The sequence below is a fragment of the Abrus precatorius genome, unplaced genomic scaffold (assembly GCF_003935025.1).
Source record: "Abrus precatorius isolate BTA unplaced genomic scaffold, Abrus_2018 Scaffold2, whole genome shotgun sequence".
In the NCBI taxonomy this organism is placed as follows: domain Eukaryota; kingdom Viridiplantae; phylum Streptophyta; class Magnoliopsida; order Fabales; family Fabaceae; genus Abrus; species Abrus precatorius.
In genome coordinates, this window is record NW_020874362.1 from 12051087 (window position 1) to 12074141 (window position 23055).

The following is a 23055-nucleotide window of genomic DNA, read 5'->3' on the forward strand; positions in this document are numbered from 1 at the left end:
TATCTAATAAAATTTGTGGAGTCCACGACAATTTAATTTTTTATTAATAATAACTTAAATAACTTTATTAGTCATGTACTTGTGTTTATTCAATCAGAACCTTATTATTATTATTTTTTTTATTATTATAAAAGGCTTTGATTTTAAATTAAATTTAACAAACATTAAAATCGTGGGTATATAAATATATAAAACGTATAGCTTAAAAGATAAATAAAATAAAAAATCTAGGGTTACATGCACACACTCCGTCTCTCTCTCTCTCTCTCTCTCTCTCTCTCTGTTTTCCAAAATCTCTTCCGCTCTCAGGTTCTGAATTGGTAAAGCGATGGACTCACCGAGCAATCACCACGCCGTCGACGGAGATGCCAACGACGTGAGGCCCTTTTCCCACAGAGACGAAGAAGACGACAAGCCCCAACCTCTCACCGGCGACGGTGCCAGTCCCGGGTCGGTAACTACACCGAACCCTAACTCCTTACTTATGGCATAACCCTTTTCTTTAAAAGAAAAAATTCACATTTCCCAAATTTCTTAGAATATTTGGTTCTATCTAATTGCAGAAAGATATTTATAGGTGGTTTAGCGAGAGAAACAACGATTGGTTAGTGCTTTCGTTTTGTGCCGCATTGCGTTGTTATCTTAATTTCAGGATTGCTGTAACCGTTTTTATGTGATATTGGTGCAGCTCAATTCATCAAGCACTTTGGTAAATACGGTGAGATAACGGATTCCGTTATAATGAAGGACCGGAAGACCGGGCAGCCTCGCGGTTTCGGTTTCATAACTTATGCAGATCCCTCTGTGGTTGATAAGGTTATTGAGGACACTCACATTATCAATGGCAAGCAGGTGGAAAACACTTCCATTTTAACCCTTTCAAAAAGAAAGATGAAAACGAAAGCTAATGCTGTGAGTGAATGCTTTGTAGGTGGAGATTAAACGGACCATACCACGGGGCGCAGTTGGCTCTAACTCCAAGGACTTCAGAACGAAGAAGATTTTTGTTGGTGGAATTCCTTCCACTGTCTCTGAAGGTACTTGTTTATTCGACCTGAGTTTTTACTGGTTTCCTTAACTTTGAAAAACTCATAATTTGAGGATATAGCATGAAAATATGTATTAAAAAGTTGTATGCATACGGTATTTAAGTTGTATAATTCTTCTATTACATCAATTAACATAAGCCTAAAAGACATGTCTAGTGTGTTGAAATTCCTTTTAGAAAGTAAGTTTCAACTTTCAACTTTTGAAGTTTCATTTTTATGTATGTCTGAGTATTGGCTAGGGTTAAGAGCTGTCGGAGGTTTTGTTCTTACATTGTACACAGAGAGGTCCTGTATGAGGTTTCAATGATTGTTAGTAGGATGAGTGGATGAAAATGCAATTTGTTTTAATAACTCGTATGATTGACTCATCACTTGTGTGTGCATTATTCATATCTTTTAGGGTGGACTATTTTGTGGTCAGATGTCTCCAAAGACATGCATGCATTTGGAAAATTTTCAAATTTGCATGGATGTTGTGCAAAGGTTGTGTGTAAGCTATAGTTAATTAGCCAGGCTCGAATAATGGACTTAATTGGCTGCTTTCTGAAAAACAATTACAGATTTGGGAAGTAACTTGCTAACCATAGAAGAGCTGTGGAAAAAATATTCTTTATGAATTTTACTCTTTTAATTAGAAATACACTTATGCAGATGAATTTAGGGACTTCTTTACACGCTATGGAGAAATCAAAGATCACCAAATAATGCGGGACCACTCTACTAATCGTTCACGTGGGTTTGGGTTTATCACCTATGACTCTGAAGAAGCTGTGGATGACCTCTTAGCTGCAGGGAACAAAATTGAGTTTGCTGGAGCTCAGGTGAGGAATTTTTTTATCCCTTGAAAAAGTTACTCTTTTAGCAGATAAAGGATTAGCATAGATGGGAATGGAGGGGATTTGACTTTACAACTGCTTTCCAAATCTTGGGGTTTAATTATCTATTTTTGTCCCCTCTTAAGTTCTGGTTAAAAGGGCAGGATAATAGTTATGAGTGGTTTCTTGTTTTATGGACACCCTGAATTTCCCTTCTTAAGAAATTGTGTGCCTATTAGCTTATGAGTCATCATTAACTTGGGCTATGCCTTACTGTCAGAAATCACTGTCAAACTATGAAGCCTTGATACTTAGTACGACACGGATACGATACAGATACGGGGATACGGGAGAATTTAGAATTCAAGATAGGATACGGCATAGATACTTTAAAAAGAATTTAAAGAAATAACATACTTTTTACATATACAAAATATTTATAAGTAGATATTAATAATTAATTTATATTAATGTGTTCCATTTACATATCAATGATTACATTTTACAAAAAAAATACATGCGATCATATCTTTCCCTTGTCTAAGTAACTAAGTCAAAATATTTCTCCAACTATGAACACAAAAATAAAATTACATACTTTATTCCCAAGTTAGAATTCCACACAAGAATTGGTATTTCTATCCAAAAAAAATATAGAACTATCACAAAAAAATGTCCTGCCTTTATACTATTTGATTCTAACATTGTCACACTCATTTCCTCCATCCCCATCATCTACAAAAAGCACAACTTCTAAGTCTGCTTCATCTAGAGATAATTCAGCCAATTGAAGGAATCCAACACCATCATCAAGTGGATCATGTACATCTCCACTAATATCCCACATTCTTGTCTCTCTTTTAATATGCTTTTCTTCTTTCCTATACAAAAGACGAAGATTGGAATGAACATAAACCAAATCCTCAGCTCTTTTTTGGATCCATTTTGTTTTTCTTTAAAGAATGAATGAACGAGTACGTACTCCAATTCCTCTCACAGCAAGATGAGGAACAAGGCTGTACAAGAAGCTTTAAGGCAAGCTTTTGAAGTAAAAGGGTAGAAGATCCATGCATTACCCACCAAGATTTTGGGTCGAATGTCCACGTATCTTCAATCGAATAAAAAGAAGCAAAGTCACTTGCACAAGATGAGAAATTCGAGAATTCAAGAAAAACATTTTTTCTTTTCTCACCAATAGGAAAATATCTCTTCAAAAATTTGTTCCTTTCTCTTGAAACTTCATCATCTTGATGTGGAGGAACTCTATTTGGAGCCTCCCTAAGCCATTCTTCACTATAATACCTATATAAGATTAAAAGATTTGTTGTAGTATGACTTTTATTTTTCAAGAGACAATAACTAAAATAAAATTTACCTTGGGTTCAATGAAAGGGCCAAACAATGAAGTGGAGTACAACTCTTGCTCCACCTAAAATTTAGTATATTATGAACCACGTAAAAAAAATTGGAAACCTCATTTGCTTCCTTTTCCTCATGCCTATATATGATTGTCTACCCTTTTTCAATCACGGAATCCCACATTTCATAGACCAAATGAAGAGTGGAAGCATTTGTGTCACATTTTCTAAGCATGCTATATATAGGATTTGTGAAAGAAAGAATATAGTCTAATTTATCCTACCATATATTATTTAAAACAAGTTCTTTCACATGGGCAGCTTTACCAACATCATCTTCTCTATAACTATTCCATTGGTTCCTAATGACCATATTTTGCAAAGCACTTTTCAACAACTTCAATCTTTTTAGCATGACAACCATTCATGCAAAACGGTTTTCAGCAACAGAAAGCAATTTAATAGATGAAAACTCATTAAAAATAGCCAATCTCATATAGTGAATCATTATGAAAATCTTGATAAAAGATGCATCATCAAATAGGAGTGATCCAATGACACTCATTGAAAACATTTTCATTTTCATCAATATTTCTAGCTGCGCATATGTTTTTCAATGCTAGATTCAAAGTATGAACAACACAAGGAGTACCAGCTTCAATTAACATCCCAGCTGCCTTACAAACAGGAGCATTATCGGTTATGATTTGAACATCATTTTTTGGCCCTACTTCATTAATTACATCCTTTATTATGCTGGTCATGTAGTGTTTGTCCTTGTACTCCTTAGAACCATCAACAGTCTTTAAAAATATTGGCCCTACTTCACTTACAACCATGAAATTTATCAATGGCCTTCTTTGAACATCTGTCCATCCATCAGAAATTAATGTAACTCCTTTTATAAGCCATAAAGATTTTATAGGTTGGAGCAACCTTTCAATATGAGATCTCTCTTGTTGTAAAAGACTAGTTCTTAAAGTATTATAACTAGGAGGAAGGAAACCACTAAGGTTATGGTTGGAAGCAAATGAATAAGAGCTAACATAGTAAGGATTTCTAGCAAGATGAAATGATAAGCCAACTGAATAAAATATTCTTGCTATCTCTGCTCTAAGTTGATTCCTTTCATCAACATTGAAAGCCCTTTCTAGTGTACTACTTCCTGTTTTTCTTCTTTTCTGGGATAAGGTTGCTGTAGCTGAAGGTAGTGGGATAGTTTTAGGCTTAATTTTATTCTCAGCTTCTTTACAAATTCTTTTCAAATCAGCCAAATACTCAGTAGTGACCTTAGGACAAAGAGCAACACTAGCACTGTATATTCTAAGTAAATGTGCTTTCACTCTTAAGTATGAACTTTTGACCACTTTCTCACAAGAATTACAACTCCATAGCCTGTTGCCTCCTCCATCTCCTAGCTTATCCTTTATAGTGACATAAGCCCAAAGTGGAGCATGATCATCTTGAAGTTCTAATGAACCAAAGTTACTTGGAATTCTAAAATTAGACTCAGCATCAGAACTCATTTTTTTGTCAACAAACACAGCTGTTGAAAAATACAAGAATAACATTTTTACTTTGTTGCTGTAAAATGAATAGAAAAGAGAAAGTTTGTGAGATTTTACTGCAACTGCAATAGAGTAACATTTAAAACTGTTGCTGTAAAATACGAAGAGGAACAAAACCGTTGCTGGACCAGAATTGACCAGAAACACCACCTCTGGAGCTTGCTCAACCAGAATCGATGCCTTGGGAATTTGCTGGACCAGAATCAACCTCTCAAAACACTCCAAATCACCTTGCTTCCGCAATAGTTATCATTTCCCCAAGAGAAATACAACTCAAAGAAGCCCTAGCTGGGCTTTTATTTTGGGTGAGGTTCAGGGGCATTCCTTCCTCGCGAAGAATGAGAGAAATGGGGAAATGGGAGAAGAAAGATTGAAATGCTCTGTTTCAATAATAATTTTACTAAGCTGTTACTATTTTTGAGCCAAGCCATATTGGAGCCGTATCAGATCATTTAAAGCCGTATCCCAACCGTATCCCATTAGAAATTAATTTTTAATAATAATTATATTACGGATACTTTTGAGATACATATCTAGACATATTGGACACGTATCAATATCGAATATGTGTTCGACGGGTACTTTCAGTATTTTCATGGATCTGGGCTTCATAGCTGTCAAATCAAGTTGCTATGATTTCTGAAATTTCTGTTGAAATCAATGAAATGGCTGCAATGTTTTTATTTTGTTATTTATTGCTTTAGTGTGGTGATGAGCAAGGGCCAGGTAATAAATTTAATGCCCAAATTGAAGAGCATGGACCTATTCACGTTGTTCCTATCTCTATAAAATTTAAACTTCCAAATGTTTTAAATGTAGTGACTTTTTTCTCAATGAAGTAATAAGTGTTCAAGATCACAGTTGTTTAAAAAAAAAAACAGTAAAAATTTGCAATATAAAGCAATGATTGTCCTAAAATTTGTGTGCACTTGTATAAAATGATTTTAGGCCAAGGTAGGTATGTGTAGTATTACAGCTAAACTGTGGTTGGTCATCAGAAGAATACCAAGCCTGGGCCCATCCGGGGAACATTTCAATATCTACTAGGTCTTGGTCTATTGGATATCCTTACTGGAATGAGTTTCCATCTTTAGGGCCTAACATTTATTGTTTGCATTGATTTTTGGAATGAATGCATGAATGAGGATCTTCTTGTGTTCTTGATGATACTGTCATCTTTATATATATATGTATATGTGTGTGTGTGTGTGTGTGTGTGTGGAAGACTACTTTAGAAAGAAGTGTGTGGTGGTATTGGGTTAATTTTCCAGGCACGACACCATTTGGATGAGTTGTTGCCTCGCAGCTTGATCTTACTAGTTATCACATTAAGGATGCATTTTAAGGTCTAACTGTTTGATCTACCATCAGTGGTTGATGTAAAGCATTTGATTCTCTATCATAATCATTTTTAACACTGGAATGTATTTTTAATTCTCTATCATGTGAAAGATCATGATATTTCTAAATCTGTTTCATTTTCATCCATTTAATTTTTTGCATTTAATAAATTCTTATCATTTAAAAAGCTTGGTTCTCTTTTTTTTGTAGGTGGAAATCAAGAAGGCAGAACCAAAGAAGCCTAACCCACCTCCTTCATCATCTAAGCGCTATAATGACTCACGATCTTCATATGGTGGTGGATATGGAGATACATATGATGGATTTGGTGGTAATTTTGGCATTGGGAGCTATAGATCAGGTGGTCCATATGGAGGTAGGGGAGGTGCTTATGGTGGCTTTGGTGGTGAATTTGGTGGGTATGGAGGATATGCTGGTGCCATGGGGCCTTACAGAGGTGATCCTTCACTTGGATATGCTGGTCGCTATGGTGGGAGCTTTGGCAGAGGCTATGATCTTGGTGGGTATGGTGGACCTAGTGAGGGTTATGGAGCATATGGTGGTGATGGTTCCTCTGGTAGTGCCTATGGAGGCAGCTATGATGCTAGCCTAGGAGGTGGGTATGGGGGTCCTGGTGGAAGCTCCTTTTATGGGGCTAGAGGAGGATATGGTGGTGCAGGAACTGGCCGATATCATCCTTATGGAAGATAGAAGTTTGTCAGCAAATAATTATAGTCTAGGACTAATATATCTAGCATCAACGCAAGTTTGTAGTTTATTTGCTTATTTAGTTCTTTAGGCTACATATTTTCCTTTTCTGAAAAAGCTGTCAAAGATACTTTTGTGGTGAAGTCCCATTAGTTATTAGTAGCTCACTCTTTCTTGCCAGTAATAGAAGACCAAACAATTTTTTCGGTTGGCCCTATGTTGAAGTCTGTTTATCTGATTGTATGTAAGAGCTGCAAATTGTGCAGGCCGATGTATTCCTAGTTTTGTTCATGGTTATGTTTGTTGCCACTGCTCATTGTTATTTCATTTGAATATTCTTACATTCTGACTTATTTGGATGGAAAATGGTTCATTCCTCTTTTTGGTATTACTTCCTGTGCTTTTGAAGAACAAAGTATTTTTCATCACGTTTTTGGAAACCAGCAAATTGTCTATAGAATATCTTCACGACTATGCTTGTGGCTAAAACCATTTGTGTTTTTTACAGGGAAACAAGACAGTAATACAGTCTACTTTTCATTTTTTATTTTTCGGTCAAGGTTTAATGTTTTCAATTATCTGGTATTCCCGTAACCCTTGTGTGAGACCAACCCTTTGCGTAGGTGTGTCACATTATGTATGACATTACCCGAAAAAGTAGCCATGTTCAGGTGGATCATTTGCACCCATTTGTTATGTTTGTATACTGCTGTAATGGGCTAGTGATCTAGCACTTTTTGTTTTGTAAGTGTTGGCATTTTTAAATGGATGATCCTTTAACAAAAGAAAATAACTTAGGCTTTCCAGCTTGACTAATAAGCACCATGTCTTTTAAGCCTCTGAAATTAGTAGCTAAATATGAACATATAAGGATGATATAACTTGACTTATTTTGGGGGGATCATTCTGCACCCGTAGGCCATGTATATATATACCACTGTTGTCCTACAAAATATGTTTGGGCTTCGGAGGGGAGCTACAAAGGTAAACACTCAAGGAATTAAAAAAATGCTCCAATATGACTCGGAGGAAGTGCGACTCATACATCTGTTGTGGAGAACTACTATTTCTGATGACTCGCCTCAAGCTTTGGCACAAGTGCTTTGTTTTTTATGTACTGGGAGTTTATACTTCTACAACTATTATGAAGTAATTTCTCTTTTGGTCTTTGGGTCCATCTATTCCAAAAAAGAAAATACTTCAATTTATATCATTCACTCTTATACCAATACCAATGTGACATGTAGTGTTTACTTGTGTCGATGATAATTTTTAATTAAATCAAGTTGTCATGCAACTTGCAACTTACAAGTTGATAACCTTATTAAATTGTATAATGTTAATGGTTAAAGTTGGCAACAAAGAATTTGGTGGAAGTTGCCGATGCATATGTTAGTTAAAGTTGACAACTATTGTTGAATTAAAAATTTAAAATTATGTAACTTTAAAATTGTGTAAAGCTTGTTATACTTGCTTACAAAAGATATCCTCTGGTCTCATAATTGAGTGAAGTATAAAAAACTCTCTTCCTCTTTTCTGCTGAGTGTGGTAAATTTTTGTGTGTTATAATGTCCCACCTATATCAAATTGAAATTAGAGATGGTTATATCCAACATTGGTTTTATGAATTTGTGAGAAAGTGAGTGTAAATTTTTTTTAAAAAAATTATTGATTGTATGAGAAAAAAGAGAGTTCTCACTTTACTAAAATTTTGAAAGTTTATTTGAGAGAGAGATTGTCACGAACTAAAATATTGTTTGGTTCGGTCCCAAATTAAATGGAAAACTTGATTATAATTATTGAGCATTATTGATTTTCACCCATTTGAATGCTCACAATATTTAAAGCTTTATTGAACTAAGTTTGCAAGAAGGAGCAAATGATGGTGTTCGTAGAAGGGACTAGTTGACGCTCTCACAAATCTACCAAGGAGTAGATTACTCAATTTTTGGCAAAATAGCAAATGCCAAAATAGCCAATGAAAAAGAGAATATTTTGAAGCTGTCATACAAAGGAGTAGAAAAGACTAATAAATCCAAGAAACAATTCTTACGTAGAGAATATGAAAGATCAAAGATGTCCAACTTAGAAAATATAGAGCAATATTTTTATCATATTACAGACCTTGTCAATATGATGAGGGTGTATGGAGAAGATATTCTTGAAAGTAAGATGATAGAGAAAATTCTATGCACCAAGCCGATAAAGTTTGATCACGTGATAACTACAGTAATAGAGTCCCACGACACAGACACCATGACGGTTGCACAATTGTAAGGAAGCATTGAAAGCCATGTAAGCAGAATGTTGGAAAAGACTAGAAAAGTAAATGAAAAGCATTGTAGTGGATGATAAATTTCAACAATGTAGCTGAATCCAACCAAAGTAGAGAAGGAAGTTGTGCTGATTTCAATAATAGAGGAAGACGTAACTTCGGAGTTAGAGATCGTGGTAATTTCAGAAGAAGAGGAAGTGACAATTTCAACCAAGGAAGAGACAATAATTTCAAAACACCTAGTCAAGGAAGTGATGGAAATAATTTTAGTTTTACCAACCATGGTAGAGGAAGAGGCAACAACTATCAAGAAAGAACAAATTTCAATTACTTTTCACCATGGAAAGTTTGGCCACAGAGCAGCAGATTTCGACAATAGGCAAACATTGTAGAAAACCATTAGCAAGATATTAGTGAGAATTCTAATAACCCATAAAGCTTATTTTTAGCAAGCAATAATTTCTCAGAAGATGAAAACATCTGGTATTTAGATACTAGGTGTAGCAATCATATGTGGGAAAAAGGAATTATTTTCCTTGCTAGATGAAACAGTTAGTTCAACTATTAAATTTGGCAACACCAATATTCTAATTTTGGGAAAAGGCCGAATCACAATTAGATTGAAAGATAGTTCACATAATTTCATCTCTATTTTCTATGCTCCTAGTCTTCATCAATAATCTATTAAGCACGGGGCAAATTAGAGAAAATTTACAACATGCAAGTTCATCATGGGAAATGCATGTTGATTAACAAGATTGGGAAATTTATAACCAGGGTAAAAATGACTTTAAATCATCTATTCCCTTTGAAAATTCAACATGAATCTATCATACCAAATGATGATTGGTTATGGCATATGCATTTTAGATACTTTCATTTTTCTGGATTAAATTATCTATCAAAGAAAGAATATATTTCTGGATTGCCTATTATAAATATTTCCAACAGTGTGTATGAGACTTGTCAATTGAAAAGAAACACAGAGAATCATTTTCTATAGGAAAGTCCTAGAGAGAAAGAAAGCCATTGAAGATTATTCACTCAAACTTGTTTACAGTTGAAATTCCAACACATAATAGTTGTAAGTATTTTATTACCTTTATTGATGATTTAAAAAAAAACGAGTGTATTTCTTGAAGCAAAAATGAGAAGCTTGTGACGCCTTTAAGTCATTTGCAGAGAAATAAAGTTGTTGTAGGATTAAATCTTTGAGAATAGACAAAGACCAAGAATACCTCGTCTGTGCAGATTTTTTTGAAGAACATAAAATTCATCATCAACTAACAACCAGATATACTCCCCCAACAAAATGGAGTTGGTGAAAGGAAGAATAGGACAATTATAGACATAGTGAGATGTATGCTAAAGGTGAAACAAGTGCCTAGAGAATTATGGGCAAAAGTTGTTGCTACTACTATATATATCTTGAACAAGTGTCCAATAAAAAGTGTTTGTGACAAAACAACAGAAGAAGCTTGGAGCAGAAGGAAGCCTTTGTTCGACACCTTAGGGTATGTTTGAGAAGAGGTTTTTGGAAGGGAGGATATGTTTTTTAATTTTAAATTAAAAGAATTATATATTATTTATGATGATAAATATATTATTAATACATAAGTTTTTGATAATATATTAATTTTAAATATATTTAGTTAAAATATAAATTTTACCCTCCCCTCCAAGACATCCCTTTCCAAACAACCCTTTAGAGTTTCTTTAGGAGGGGAAGGGAGGGGTTAGGGGAATCTAATTATTGTTTGAGAGTTAATTAATTTGGAGAGAAATGGTTACGAGAGTTTTCTAAACCTCCAAAACCATCCTAACTTGATTTTGTGAGTTCTCCCATTTTGGAAGGTTTTTATTCTATTAGAAATTTTTTCTTTATTTAATTATTAAATGAATGAAATAAGAAAAAAATAAATATTTTTTAAAAAGTGTGATGTTAATTTTAAAAAAATAATAACAAAATATTATTTTTTTAAATATTAATTTTTAGAGGGAGAAAAATATATAATTGATATTTTTTTTTATAAAAATTAAAGAAAAGAATTGCAATAAATTAATTTTTTCAAAATATATTAATTTTTGAGTTATATTTTTTAAAAAAATTATAAAAAAATAGAAATATAATTTTTAAAAATATATTTTTAGAGTGATACTTTCAAAATATATTAGTTTTTAAAATTATTAATTTTTAGAAGAAGAAAAATATTTAATTTTTTTTATTTTTTGAAAAAAAATAAAAAATATAAATAAAAGGTATAAAAGACAATAATATCATTTATATTATTAACTCATGTCACCCTCCCCTCTCCATATTAAACATCCAAACAAAAGAGATGTTTAACATCCTTTCCCCTCCCCTCTTTCCCCCTTCAAACTCTTCCCTTTTTTTCTCCCTCTAAACTTTCAAACAAAGTCTTAGAGTTTTTGGATGTATAGCATATGCCCATGCACCAACAGTTAAAGAAGAAGTTTGGTGAGAAAAGAGAAAAATGTGTGTGTTCATTGGCTACTACATAAATTCAAAGACATACAGACTCTATAATTCAGAGACAAAGAAGGTGATTATTAGCTATCAAACCTTTAACTCATGTTATAATAGTTTGATTGTATGCATTGAAATGAGATATACGAGTTGTGAGGTTGTTGAATAAAGAACTATAAATTGTTGTACTGTGTGGTTGTTTTGTTTGGTGTTATTAACAGTGGGGTCTATAATTAATTTTGTTGTAAAAGCTAGAGTTATATGAATTTTTTATAAGTTAGAATATAATGATGAGAGTTGTGCAATTGCTAGATAAAAAGTTGAGTTGCAGTGCAATGTGATTGCCTTGTTTGATATAACTAATAATAAGGGTTCTTGATTGGGTATTAAGTGTTTTATGTGTGTTTTAATATAAGAGCATAGCATAACCCTTTTGGTGTAAAACTCTCATTGTTTTGCCTTCATTTTAGGAGAAATAGGAGCTTTGGGTATTGAGTTTCTTGTTTAAGAGACGTATTTCTCGCTCAAACCAGACTAAGTCGTACAAAATTGGGTATTCTAGAGCTATCTCGCTCAGGATAGGATAGACCACCCTAACTGTCCTCTGGTCCAAGTGAGAAGTGATCACGCTCAAGCGAGGAGTTGCAGGAAAAGTAGAAACTCTCTAGACCTATTCTCGCCCAGGCGAGATGCCTCTTGCTCATACGAGATATCTCTCGCTTAGCCGAGATGTCTCTCACTCAAGCGAGAATAGCAGAAATTTATGTAGTTCCATTATTTGGTTAGGTAGTTTCGCTATCTGGTTTTCTTGCTCAAGCGAGGATGAGCTTACCAAGCAAGATCAAAGCTTGCCCATGCGAGAGTTGACTCACTCAAGTTGACTCTCACCAAACAACCTTCTCCTCTTGTTTTCTCTCTATTCTCTTACCTTCTCCCTCAGAGAAAACCTTCTCGAAGCCAAACTTCTTCCCAATCCAAGTGTGGACGTCTATTGTATTCAGATCTAGGTGAGCTTCCAGAGCTAAGTTCTCTGTCTTCACCCTTTACCTCTTGATTTATTTTCTCAATAGCTTTCTCTTTTGTAATAGTTAAGGGGTCTGAGTTTCTTAGGCATTGTATATCTCTTTGGAACTCGTGAGAAGTATAATCTTAGAAACTTATTCTAGGTAAGGGAAACTTACCCTAGAAAGTCTTTATTCCTCACTTGGGTGTTATGATATTGTACATGATCTTGTTTCAGCTGAGAACGGGTTGATGTATGGGCAAAAGTAGAACATTGAATATATATGATGGAATTCTCTGTTATTCTGTGAATTGTATGAAACTATTTGTCTGAGATAGGTACTTAGAAATGTTTGAAATGCTATAATGTGGTAGTTGTAGTATAATGTACTGAGTATATATATATTTATGTATGTATATATGACTATGAAAATACATATGACATATGACTGTACTGATGAGACTGAATGAAATTATAAGTATAGTTATGTTGTATTATGTAGACTTGCATCATTCTAGAGCCAAGTTACTTGTTTAGGTAATTAGACATGTAACAATAGGAAGACTGAGTTATGCTTTGTCTGAATCCAGATATCGGGATAGGTCGCTCCTAAAACAAGAAAATTCTGAGTTCCCTCTGAATTATTTAGACTATGAAACCAGTTGGAACTAGATTGTGCATTAGATGAGTTATGAATGAGCGTAAAGACTGTATTGTTTTACTGAGCATGGAATGAGCATAAATACTGTATTGTTTTGTTGAGCATTTTGATGAATTAAGTTGTATATACATATATTATATTTCTATTAATTTTATGATTATGATTGTTTGTTGTGTAAGCTTACCCTCGCATTTTTTCTATGTTAGCGTGTGTGCTGCGATGACCGTATGGTGGTATATGAGCAGGAGTGACAAGTGGAGCGTCCACTTCCCATGCTGGAGGGTCTGACTGAGGAGTGGTCCGAGCTGAAGATTTTGATATCTTTAGCTTTGTTTTTGTTAGTCTAGGTTTTAGTGGGTCTAGACTATTTAGCTACAGATGTTGAAATGTAATTAATCAAATTATGAGTTTTTATTTTGAGCTATTTGATGAGCAACTTTTGTACATGTGTATATTTAGAGATTTATTAAAATGACCTTTTTGAGGTTTACTTTGTTGGGGAGATGATGACTTTTTATTTCTCCATTAATCATGTTGGGTTAAATTTCAATTAAGTGCCTAAAATTTATATAGATTTTAAGTAAAAGATATATCATAGGTTCCTTCCGAAAAAAGGGTCATGACATTAGCCAAGATGTGACATTTGATGAAGAAGGAACATGAGATTGGTCTCTAAAGTCCTAAAAACAACAAATAGTGATTCCAAATAGTCACATTGAGTAGAATGGACATATAGACCTAGCACCTGATGAGCCAGGAACATCAAGCATACCACAGAAGCAACAAAGATTACAAACCAAATTGGAGGATTATGTTGTGGGTAATGATAATGACCCATCTGATGAAGAAATCATCAACTTTGCTTTATTTGCATATTGTGAGTTAGTGAATTTTGAAGATACTGCAAATAATCATAATTGGAGAAAAGCCAAAGATGTTAAGATTCATGCAATTGAAAAGAATCAAACGTGGAAGCTGATAAAGTTGCCAACAAATAAAAGGCCAACTAGAGTAAAATGAGTGTACAAAACTAAGTACAAGTCCAATGGAAAACTTGATCGCTTCAAAGTAAGGTTAGTGACAAAAGGATATAAGTAGAGACTAGGTATGATTACTTTGAGGTATTTTCTCCTATTGCGAGATTATATATAATTCAAATGGAATATTAAGTCTGCTTTTCTAAATTATCAAATGAATGTTAAGTCTGATTTTCTTAACGGTATTTTGGAAGAAAAAGTATATGTTGAGCAGCCTACAAGATATGACATTAAAGGAAAAGAGGATAAAGTTTACAAATTGAAGAAGACATTGTATGGCTTGAAGCGGGCATCTGGGGCATGGTACAAGAAGATTGATTTTTACTTTGTATAGCATGGATTTCAAATATGCCCATTTGACCACACTTTATATATTAAAGTTGTTGACCCTAATCATATTCTTATTGTGTGCCTTTATGTTGATGATCTAATCTTTATCGGAAATAATCCAAAGATGATTGTAGAATTCAGGGAGGCTATGATCAAATGTTTTGAGATGATAGATTTGGACCTAACGTCTTATTTTATTGGCATTAAGGTTGTTCAGCAAGATGATAGAATTTTTATCTCTAAAAAGAAGTATGTTGCAGACATTTTAAAGAAATTTAAGATGGAGAATTTAAAACTGGTCTCAACACCAGTTGAAGCTGACAAGAGATGTTGGTGAAAGAAGAGTTGATTCAAACCATTACAAAAGTTTGATTGGAAGTCTTAGATACTTAACTACCACTAGACCAAAAATTGTGTTTGGAGTTAGACTGCTTAGCAAATTTATGGAAGAGCCTTGTGCAAGTCATTTGCAAGGAGCAAAAATAATTCGAAGATACATCAAAGGTACTCTAATTGAGAGAATTTTTTATGCTATCAATAATGGTTTGAAGCTTGTTGGATATACAGATAATGATTGGATAGGAGATATTAAGACAAAAAAAAAAAAAAAAGCACATCGAGGTACTCATTTCATCTAGGCAAAGAGCAGTATCATGGTCATCGAAGAAATAACTAAAAATTGCACTATATGCAGCTGAGATAGAATATATAGCTATAACAAGTTGTGTTACATAAGCAATATGGATGAGAAGAATACTTGAAGGTATGCATCAGAAGCAAGATACTTACACTATGATATTTTATGATGATAAGTCTACAATTGCGCTTTGTAAAAATCTAATTTTTCATAAACGATCCAAATACATAGATATTCGGTTTCAAAAGATTCGAAAGTTGGTAGCTAAGAAAGAATATTGTCCCACTAAAGATCAAATTGCAAATATTTTCACAAAGCCATTGAAAATTGAGTTGTTTTATAAGATGAAGAAAATGCTCATAATGGTGAAGTATACAAGCTTGATTTAAAGGGGGCAATGTTGATAATTTTTTTTTAATTAAATCAAGTTGTCATACAACATACAAGTTGATAAGCCTATTAGTTGTATAATATCAATTGTCAGAGTTGGCAGCAAAGAATTTGGTAGAAGTTGCCAACATGTCTCGAATTAGTATCCTAGTTGAAGTTGGATAGCTATTGTTGAATTAGAAATTTTTAAAATATGTAGTTATAAAATCTTGTAAAACTTGTTATATTTTTCTATAAAAGATATCTCCCATTGTTGAATTAAGTTAGTAAATGATATATTGAGTAAAGCATAAAAAATTCTTCCACTTTTCAACTTTGAGTGTGAGTTAAATTTTTTATTATAATATATCCTTTTATATCAACTTAGATGAGTTGTTGAGTCCTTTTAATCTTAAAACTAATTTAGATTAATTACTCAATAATTATTTATAAAAATTTAACTATAAAAAATAAATTAAATTAAATTTTTTATAAGTTTAAATTATTTTTTTATCTTTTACTTTTTTTAAAAGACTTTTAAGTTAATTTTTAAAAACACGAGATATATGTTAAATTTAACTTGTAATAAAAATTTTATTTATTTTACTTATCTAAATTCTTAATCTTATTTTAAAGGCTTCAAAGAGATGTATTTTCAAATTTGTGAAAAATGAAATTAACCTTATCTATATCTGAAATATTGACTTCTCATTTATTTGACATTAAAGAAGAAGGATTGGATGTCCAGAAGAAGATGAATAGATTTTTTCTTAAAATTGAAAAGAAAAATAAATAGAAGAAGCTTGATGCATAGAAGTATTGATACGAAGGAGAAAGATGATAAACAAATGGCTTAAATATGTTATTGAAAGGGATAAATATAGGTCATTTTGTGATTAGTTCCGAAAAATATTTTGGTTAAGAAGTAATCTTTCTAAAGTTGGTAATTTAAGAATTAGTCACTGTCGTTAGCCCTCCCTTTATTAATCGCTGAACTAGCTAACGGAGAGCTAACTCAGCACTCCACGTGGCACCACATGGCATGCTTTCTTTTTCTTCCTGTACCCCTTCTCACCTTTCCCCCATAACCTCCTCTCTTTCTCCTCTTCTCCTTCCCCACTCCCTCACTTTCCTCAACTTTGTCCAAGTTAAGATCTTGAGTTGCCATACAACATTAATGTCCTAAGTTTGTTTCTGAATTGGATTATTTTGCTTAAATTTGACTTGTTTCATATCAAAATTTATAAAATAGTTTTTGAAAAGAATATGTGAGCATGAAGTATTAGGCACATTTGCCTCTATTGTGCTTTATTGGGTATATGTTAGATTTTTATCAATTGCTTCCCCACCTTCACTCGCAAAAATTGACATTCCAGCAACTCAACATGCAATGAATTATTGAATTATAGGTAATTGCATCTAGGGTGCAACCACTCAAGCTCATATCTTATACCAGAGCAATAACAGATTTGAAATGATCCCTTTTACATAGGCCACCAATCACCATGTTGTAAATAATTATATCCAGAACACCACTAGACATAACCATTATATTCATTATTTTGCAAGCTTTATCTATTAGACCATTTCTGATAAAACCTCAGATCAAATTTGCACAAGAAGGGAAATGAGGTATTTGACTTTTGCGTGCCATAATATCAATCAGCTTTGCCGCAACCGTTAACCTTCCTCGACTGTAGAGCTTTTGAAGAAATTTATTGTTGGTCATCTTATCATTTTGGATAAACGGTCTTTTCGGGGACAAACCTGGAGAGTTTATAAACTTGTTTGAATCCACTAGTTCCATGGATTTTCCCCTTTCATTGTCATAATCACTTCCAAAGCCCCAATCTTCATGGTCAATGTCATTAACTCTATCAATTAAAACATTTTTCTAAAAACTTCAACAATGAAATCCTTTCCTCGGAAAAAAATATATTTAGGTGGACAAAAGTAATTGCTAAAACAAATTTGGTGTAGGGTAGGTGATTTTTTTCTTGAACTATGATCCAAAGCAGAACTAGCACCCAAAAAACAACTCTTTTGTTTGTTACAGCCATGCAAACCATTTAAAGAATGAAAGCTGAAAATATTATTTTGTGGTGTAGCCATATACCCTGTCTTTATTGCTTAGATATACTAATCATACTCTCTCAAGTCACAAAGGAAGGTGGAGCTCTCAAAAAATGATAAGAAAAACAATCTACAACGTTATACTAATGCCATTCCGGTAACCCCTCCCTTTCCCCACCCTAAAAAATAAAAAATGTAAAGTGGATAGATACCGATTTACAAATATATAAGATATGTTTAAGAATTTATTTATAAATATTTATTTTAAATAAAAAAAATAAAAAAATGATGTGGTATATCACGTAGAAAGTGAGGCGTTCCTATTTTCAATAAGTATTTCTCAATGTCATCCCATTTCTTGTGGTGAATAAGGAATAAATTAAAATGTTTAATAACTACTCAACTTTAAATGTATACACATCAACATGCTTATTATATTTATGTCCTCAAGCACAATATTTAAAGTACATAATATAATATTACATACCGTCTAGATTATTCTCAAAACTATTTAACTATGGAACATTACAAGGAAGGTTAATAGTCTAGGATAGTATACTACACATAATACATAAATAAAATAAACTCCTCTTCTCCTCTTGACTCCTTCCTTATTCATCCAATCCCCTTGGAGGAGGGTCGAGATCAATGCCAAGGTATGCAGCTGCATGTCAGAGAGGAAAAGAGACTTCCACTCTAGCTTCTCCCTGTATAATAGTAGGACTAATATAGGGATTATTAACAGTAGATATAGTTAAGATAATAAAGCCTTGAAATATGATAGTCCGATTGGAGTCATTGAAACTCCACTCTCCAGTCCCCATACTAAAGGTCATAGTACGCGCAGGAATAATTGGTGCACCTTCATTCATTCTGCATCCATATACATTTTGGACACATTATAGAAAAAGATAGGGGTGAGTACAAATATTCATAAACAACCTTATAGGCAATACTCATGTTTAAATGAACAAAACAACATTCAAGCATCAAGTAATAATCATTTAGTATCTTTTATTTGTGAGTCCTCCATGGAGTAATTAATTAATTAATCCAACATTTTAATTTCAGGTTGAGATTGAGAGTTCTGTGTCTGCAATCCAGCTAGTATCATAGGTACATCCTCCCCTTTACCGGAGACAGAACATAAGTGCACAATTCTAACTTTATGATCACTACCAGCAGCCCACACTCAAACTAATCTTGGTATGCTCTAGTGCCTGTTAGGATAGGCTAGCAAAGTTCCCACTGCCTATGACACAAGTTAGCCAGACTTGGTCGGTAATACCAATACTATTTGCTCCTCGCATGTACCGTGGCGTATTCAACCTCTTTCACAATCATAAACACAAATAATATCATAACCATTGATTGTCCAACAGGCACATTATAACATTTCTATTTCAAGAGAACAATCAATTACATGGACATGGCTAACAATCAAATTTTTTTTCAGATTTCATGAACTAACTTGTAAAATTCATAATTAATTCAATACAAGTCCAAACATCATGAAATCACCAAGGTTTTCTTCCTTTAAATGTCTAATATAATATAAAATTACAGCCAAAATACAAAAGCTTCCAAAGAATTAATCAAGTCTCAGCTTACCTTTACTATTCTCAGATCATTTCATTAAACAGCCAGCATATTGTAAAATTCATAATAAATTCAATTCTCATCCAAAACACATGAGACCAGTGAGATTATTCTCATTAACATGTCTATGTTCATGTAAAAATAATTCCAAAATAAAACTATTCCCAGACATCAATTCGTGCTTTAATTTCTCAGTACATGTCACAGAATAGCACAATTTAACAACAACCTATTGGAAAAATCATAAGTTATTCGATTCACCACCAAAATTTATGAAACAAATGGAATTCTTTTACTTTGGTTATCCAGTTTCATCAAAAAATATAATTAAAAATTTATAGCTTCCATATTCCAGAATAAGTCCTAACATTCTCTATCACTCACAGTAACACACTTCTCAGAATCAATTAATTTAGAAAAGTCATAACTATTTTATTTAAGTCCAAAATTCATCAAACAAGTGAGGATATTTCTCTTATAGTCTCTATTTTTACACAAAAATAATAATAAAATAACGCTACTTATACATTTTAAAACGAAAATAGAGTTCTTAGTAGCATGCACAAAATGTTACTCTCATACAACAGCACCTTGAAAAAATCATAAGTAATTCATTTTAATCCAAATTGATCAAACTCAGTGAGAATATTTTCCTTATAACATATATTTTAAGAAAAAATTATAAATAAAATACAATCACACTTGAATTATAAGAATAAAATGATTTAAAGTACGTAGTTCTCATAAAAACATTTATACATAACCGAATATTCAAAAATTTATAACTATTTTATTTCAATTCCAAATCAAGTGAAATCAGTGAGTATACTTCCATTAAGAAGTATATTTTTGTAAAAAAAAATATCAATAAAATAACGCTCCAAACACACAGTGAGACGAAAATAAATCAAGATATACTGCTCTAGAATACCATTTTTATGCAACAGAAATTTATAAAAATCATAACTAATTAAATATAAATCCAAATAAAATAAACTCAGCGGGAAAATAATATAAATTTCACTATCTTCATGAATAAAATAGTAAAAAAGAACATTTTTAAAGATTTTCTCATATTTTACATTATTTACTCCTTAATCCTTATATTTTATATTAATTGAGAAAAGGTCCTTGTCTCCAATTTGGTAAGCATCAAATTGTCCATTATGTCTTCCATGTGTTCGAGGTCATTAATTCATGTCCAAATATGGTCCAAATCATTCTGTTGGTCCTACCACACATGTGGACAAGGATCTTGCATTTCTAAGGTTTTTTTTTTTTTTGTCCAAGTCCATGGTATTTTCCTATTTTTAGGTTCAATCTTTCAAATTTATTTTTATTTTTTTAAAGTTTGTTCTCATCATTTGTCCATATAGTCCATAGGTCCAAATATGTTCAAAAGTCCAAGGGTCTTCATCATGGTCATTTTCCATTTTTAATTCATTTCCTTTTAGAAGTTTCTTTCATAAATTTTCAAAAATACTTTGGAAATTCATTTTGACTCCAAACTAATTTTAATCCAAAAGAAGATCATGAATCCAACTTAGATATCATCATAAAAATAAGTCACAAAATGAAACATGCAAGATTTTCATACAACCAACCACATAACAAGCAAAGTCGTCATCAAACACTTTGTGGTTCTTAGTGATTTCTATGCATTTATTTATTTCAATCAAAATTTTAATCATGGATTCACCAACACACACCACTTCAATTACAACCAAAAAGGTTAAGGCTCCCCTTGACTCAAAACCATTTAAACAAGGTATTCCCCTTGATTATGAAAAGTACCATCCCCCTTATTTGGTGTTTTTGGGTTGATCTTGCCTTGATCTTTGGGTGATCCTTCTCCTCTTCCCTTTTGCTTTATTTCACCTATTAGAAGTGAGTATCTCCTTCCTTGGCCTCCTACTTCCTCAAGTGCCAAATAGTATACAAAAAGAAAGTTGGGGGCTTGGTTGATTTTGTGGGGTATCTTGGTATTTTTGGTGGGGTTAAAAGCTTAATTCAAGATCCTTATGGTGGGGTATTGGATGATCTAACTTGTAGGGTGCAAGTAAAGCGTTTGAGATGAACTTGGATGTGTATAGAGAGAATTGAGATGAAGAAGAAGTAAAGAGCTCTTGGTTGCATGAGAATTAGTATGAAGGGTCTTTTTTCTCTTTCATGCATGGCTTTATATAGAAAATCTCTTCATGTTGGCCCACTCCCATGCATCTCACGGTTACACCCTCTCTCACACAAGTCTTGATTTTCAATTTTGGTTCCTTTTTGGCTTTTTCTATAGGCCTACCCATGTCCACATTTGTAAATATCCAAAATTGCCCTTTTATGATAGTTTTGTAATTCTAGTTAGATTTTAACTTTCCTATTTCCATTTCAACCATTCCAATTACTTTTTGAAACCTATTTAGTTTAAATCCAATAGCCATGGTCATGGTTCAATTAGATCCATTGGATGAGGATTAGTCCACAAATTATTCATCATTAGCCTTATCTTCTTGAATACTTATCTTGTTGTTTTGGCTTAATTTCATGGTTCTTATGGAATATACTCATCCAGCTGGGATTAAACCATAAATGACCTTATCCCTTAATCATGATTAGTCTCACATGGCTCTAAAGGGTCACATGGCTCCTTACTACTATTCCTAGCCCACTTTCTTTCATATACACTTGGTTTTTGGGCCTCTTTTTGGGTGATTTTTGGGTAATTTCTATACTTGCTCTTTTGGTTCCATACTTGCACGTCCATAACCTCTACACATGGGCCATCTATCATAAAAATTTTATAATTTATCTCCTTCATTTGCTTGTCCGAAATAGGTCTCCATTCTAGGTGTTTCTAGGGGTATTTTGGTCATTTTAGTTAAATTTTACAATTTTATTTATTTTTCATTTTTGGATCTTTCTAAATTTCTTATAATTCATAAAAATATTTTAGATATTCTAAAATGTTAAATAAAAATTTTTTATTTCCTTTTCATGTTATTCGATTATTTACCGATCGAACTTGTTTCGGTAAATTTTATTAAGAAAAATTCTAGTTTTCAAGTCTCTTTATACTATTTATTTTTAATTAAATGAGGTTAACATAATGTAAAATCATTTATGAAAAGAGAAAAATTTAGAGTGTTACAGAAAGCCAATTCAACACTTACTAAAGAGAGGATATCAACATGAACTAATTTCTAAATTAACAACTTTAGAAGGACTATTTCTTAATAAAAATATTTTTAGAAACTAATCATAAAATGACATATATTTATAAAAACCAATAATATATTTAAGTTTAAACAAATTTTTCTTATAATTATAAAAAAATATGAACTAATTACATTAAATAATAAAATAATTTTAAATTTTTACACGTACCCTTTATGACGTCCTTAAAACCAAAATAAATATAACATTTATATCATAACAGTTTGTCTTTTGTGTGGGTTATAAATAGACACGTAAAAATAAATGAAATTAATAATAAAGAAATTTTAATTACTTTATTCAAGCAAAAATTTTAAATAAAAAATTAATTACTTATTAAAAAAAATATTTTAAAGTTTAGAGAATTTTAAATAAGGTTCTCTCAACTTATAAGGCACAGAAATTACCTTTAAATAATACAATTTAAATATCTTAAAATTCAAATTTGTTTAGAATTTCAAATTTTTTCATTTAAACATGTTAAAAAAATGTTTAAAATTTGCTTAGAGAAATTTGTGACTAATGTGTAAGCATCCT

General features: G+C 32.4%; 1 protein-coding gene across 2 annotated transcripts; it reads left to right on the forward strand.

The window, feature by feature from the left end:
• The first annotated feature begins 207 nt into the window (after positions 1-207).
• Positions 208-7224, forward strand: LOC113858059 (heterogeneous nuclear ribonucleoprotein 1-like). Of its 2 annotated transcripts, none has more exons than XM_027490486.1 (6): positions 208-450; positions 564-604; positions 689-852; positions 932-1037; positions 1701-1870; positions 6342-7224. In XM_027490486.1, the coding sequence occupies exons 1-6, from the start codon at positions 329-331 to the stop codon at positions 6840-6842; spliced, it is 1104 nt and encodes a 367-aa protein (XP_027346287.1). In that variant the 5' UTR covers positions 208-328; the 3' UTR covers positions 6843-7224. The 2 variants fall into 2 exon arrangements, with proteins under 2 accessions (XP_027346287.1, XP_027346288.1); XM_027490487.1 differs by having other exon boundaries at positions 315-454; positions 6342-7188.
• The last annotated feature ends 15831 nt before the right edge of the window (positions 7225-23055 follow it).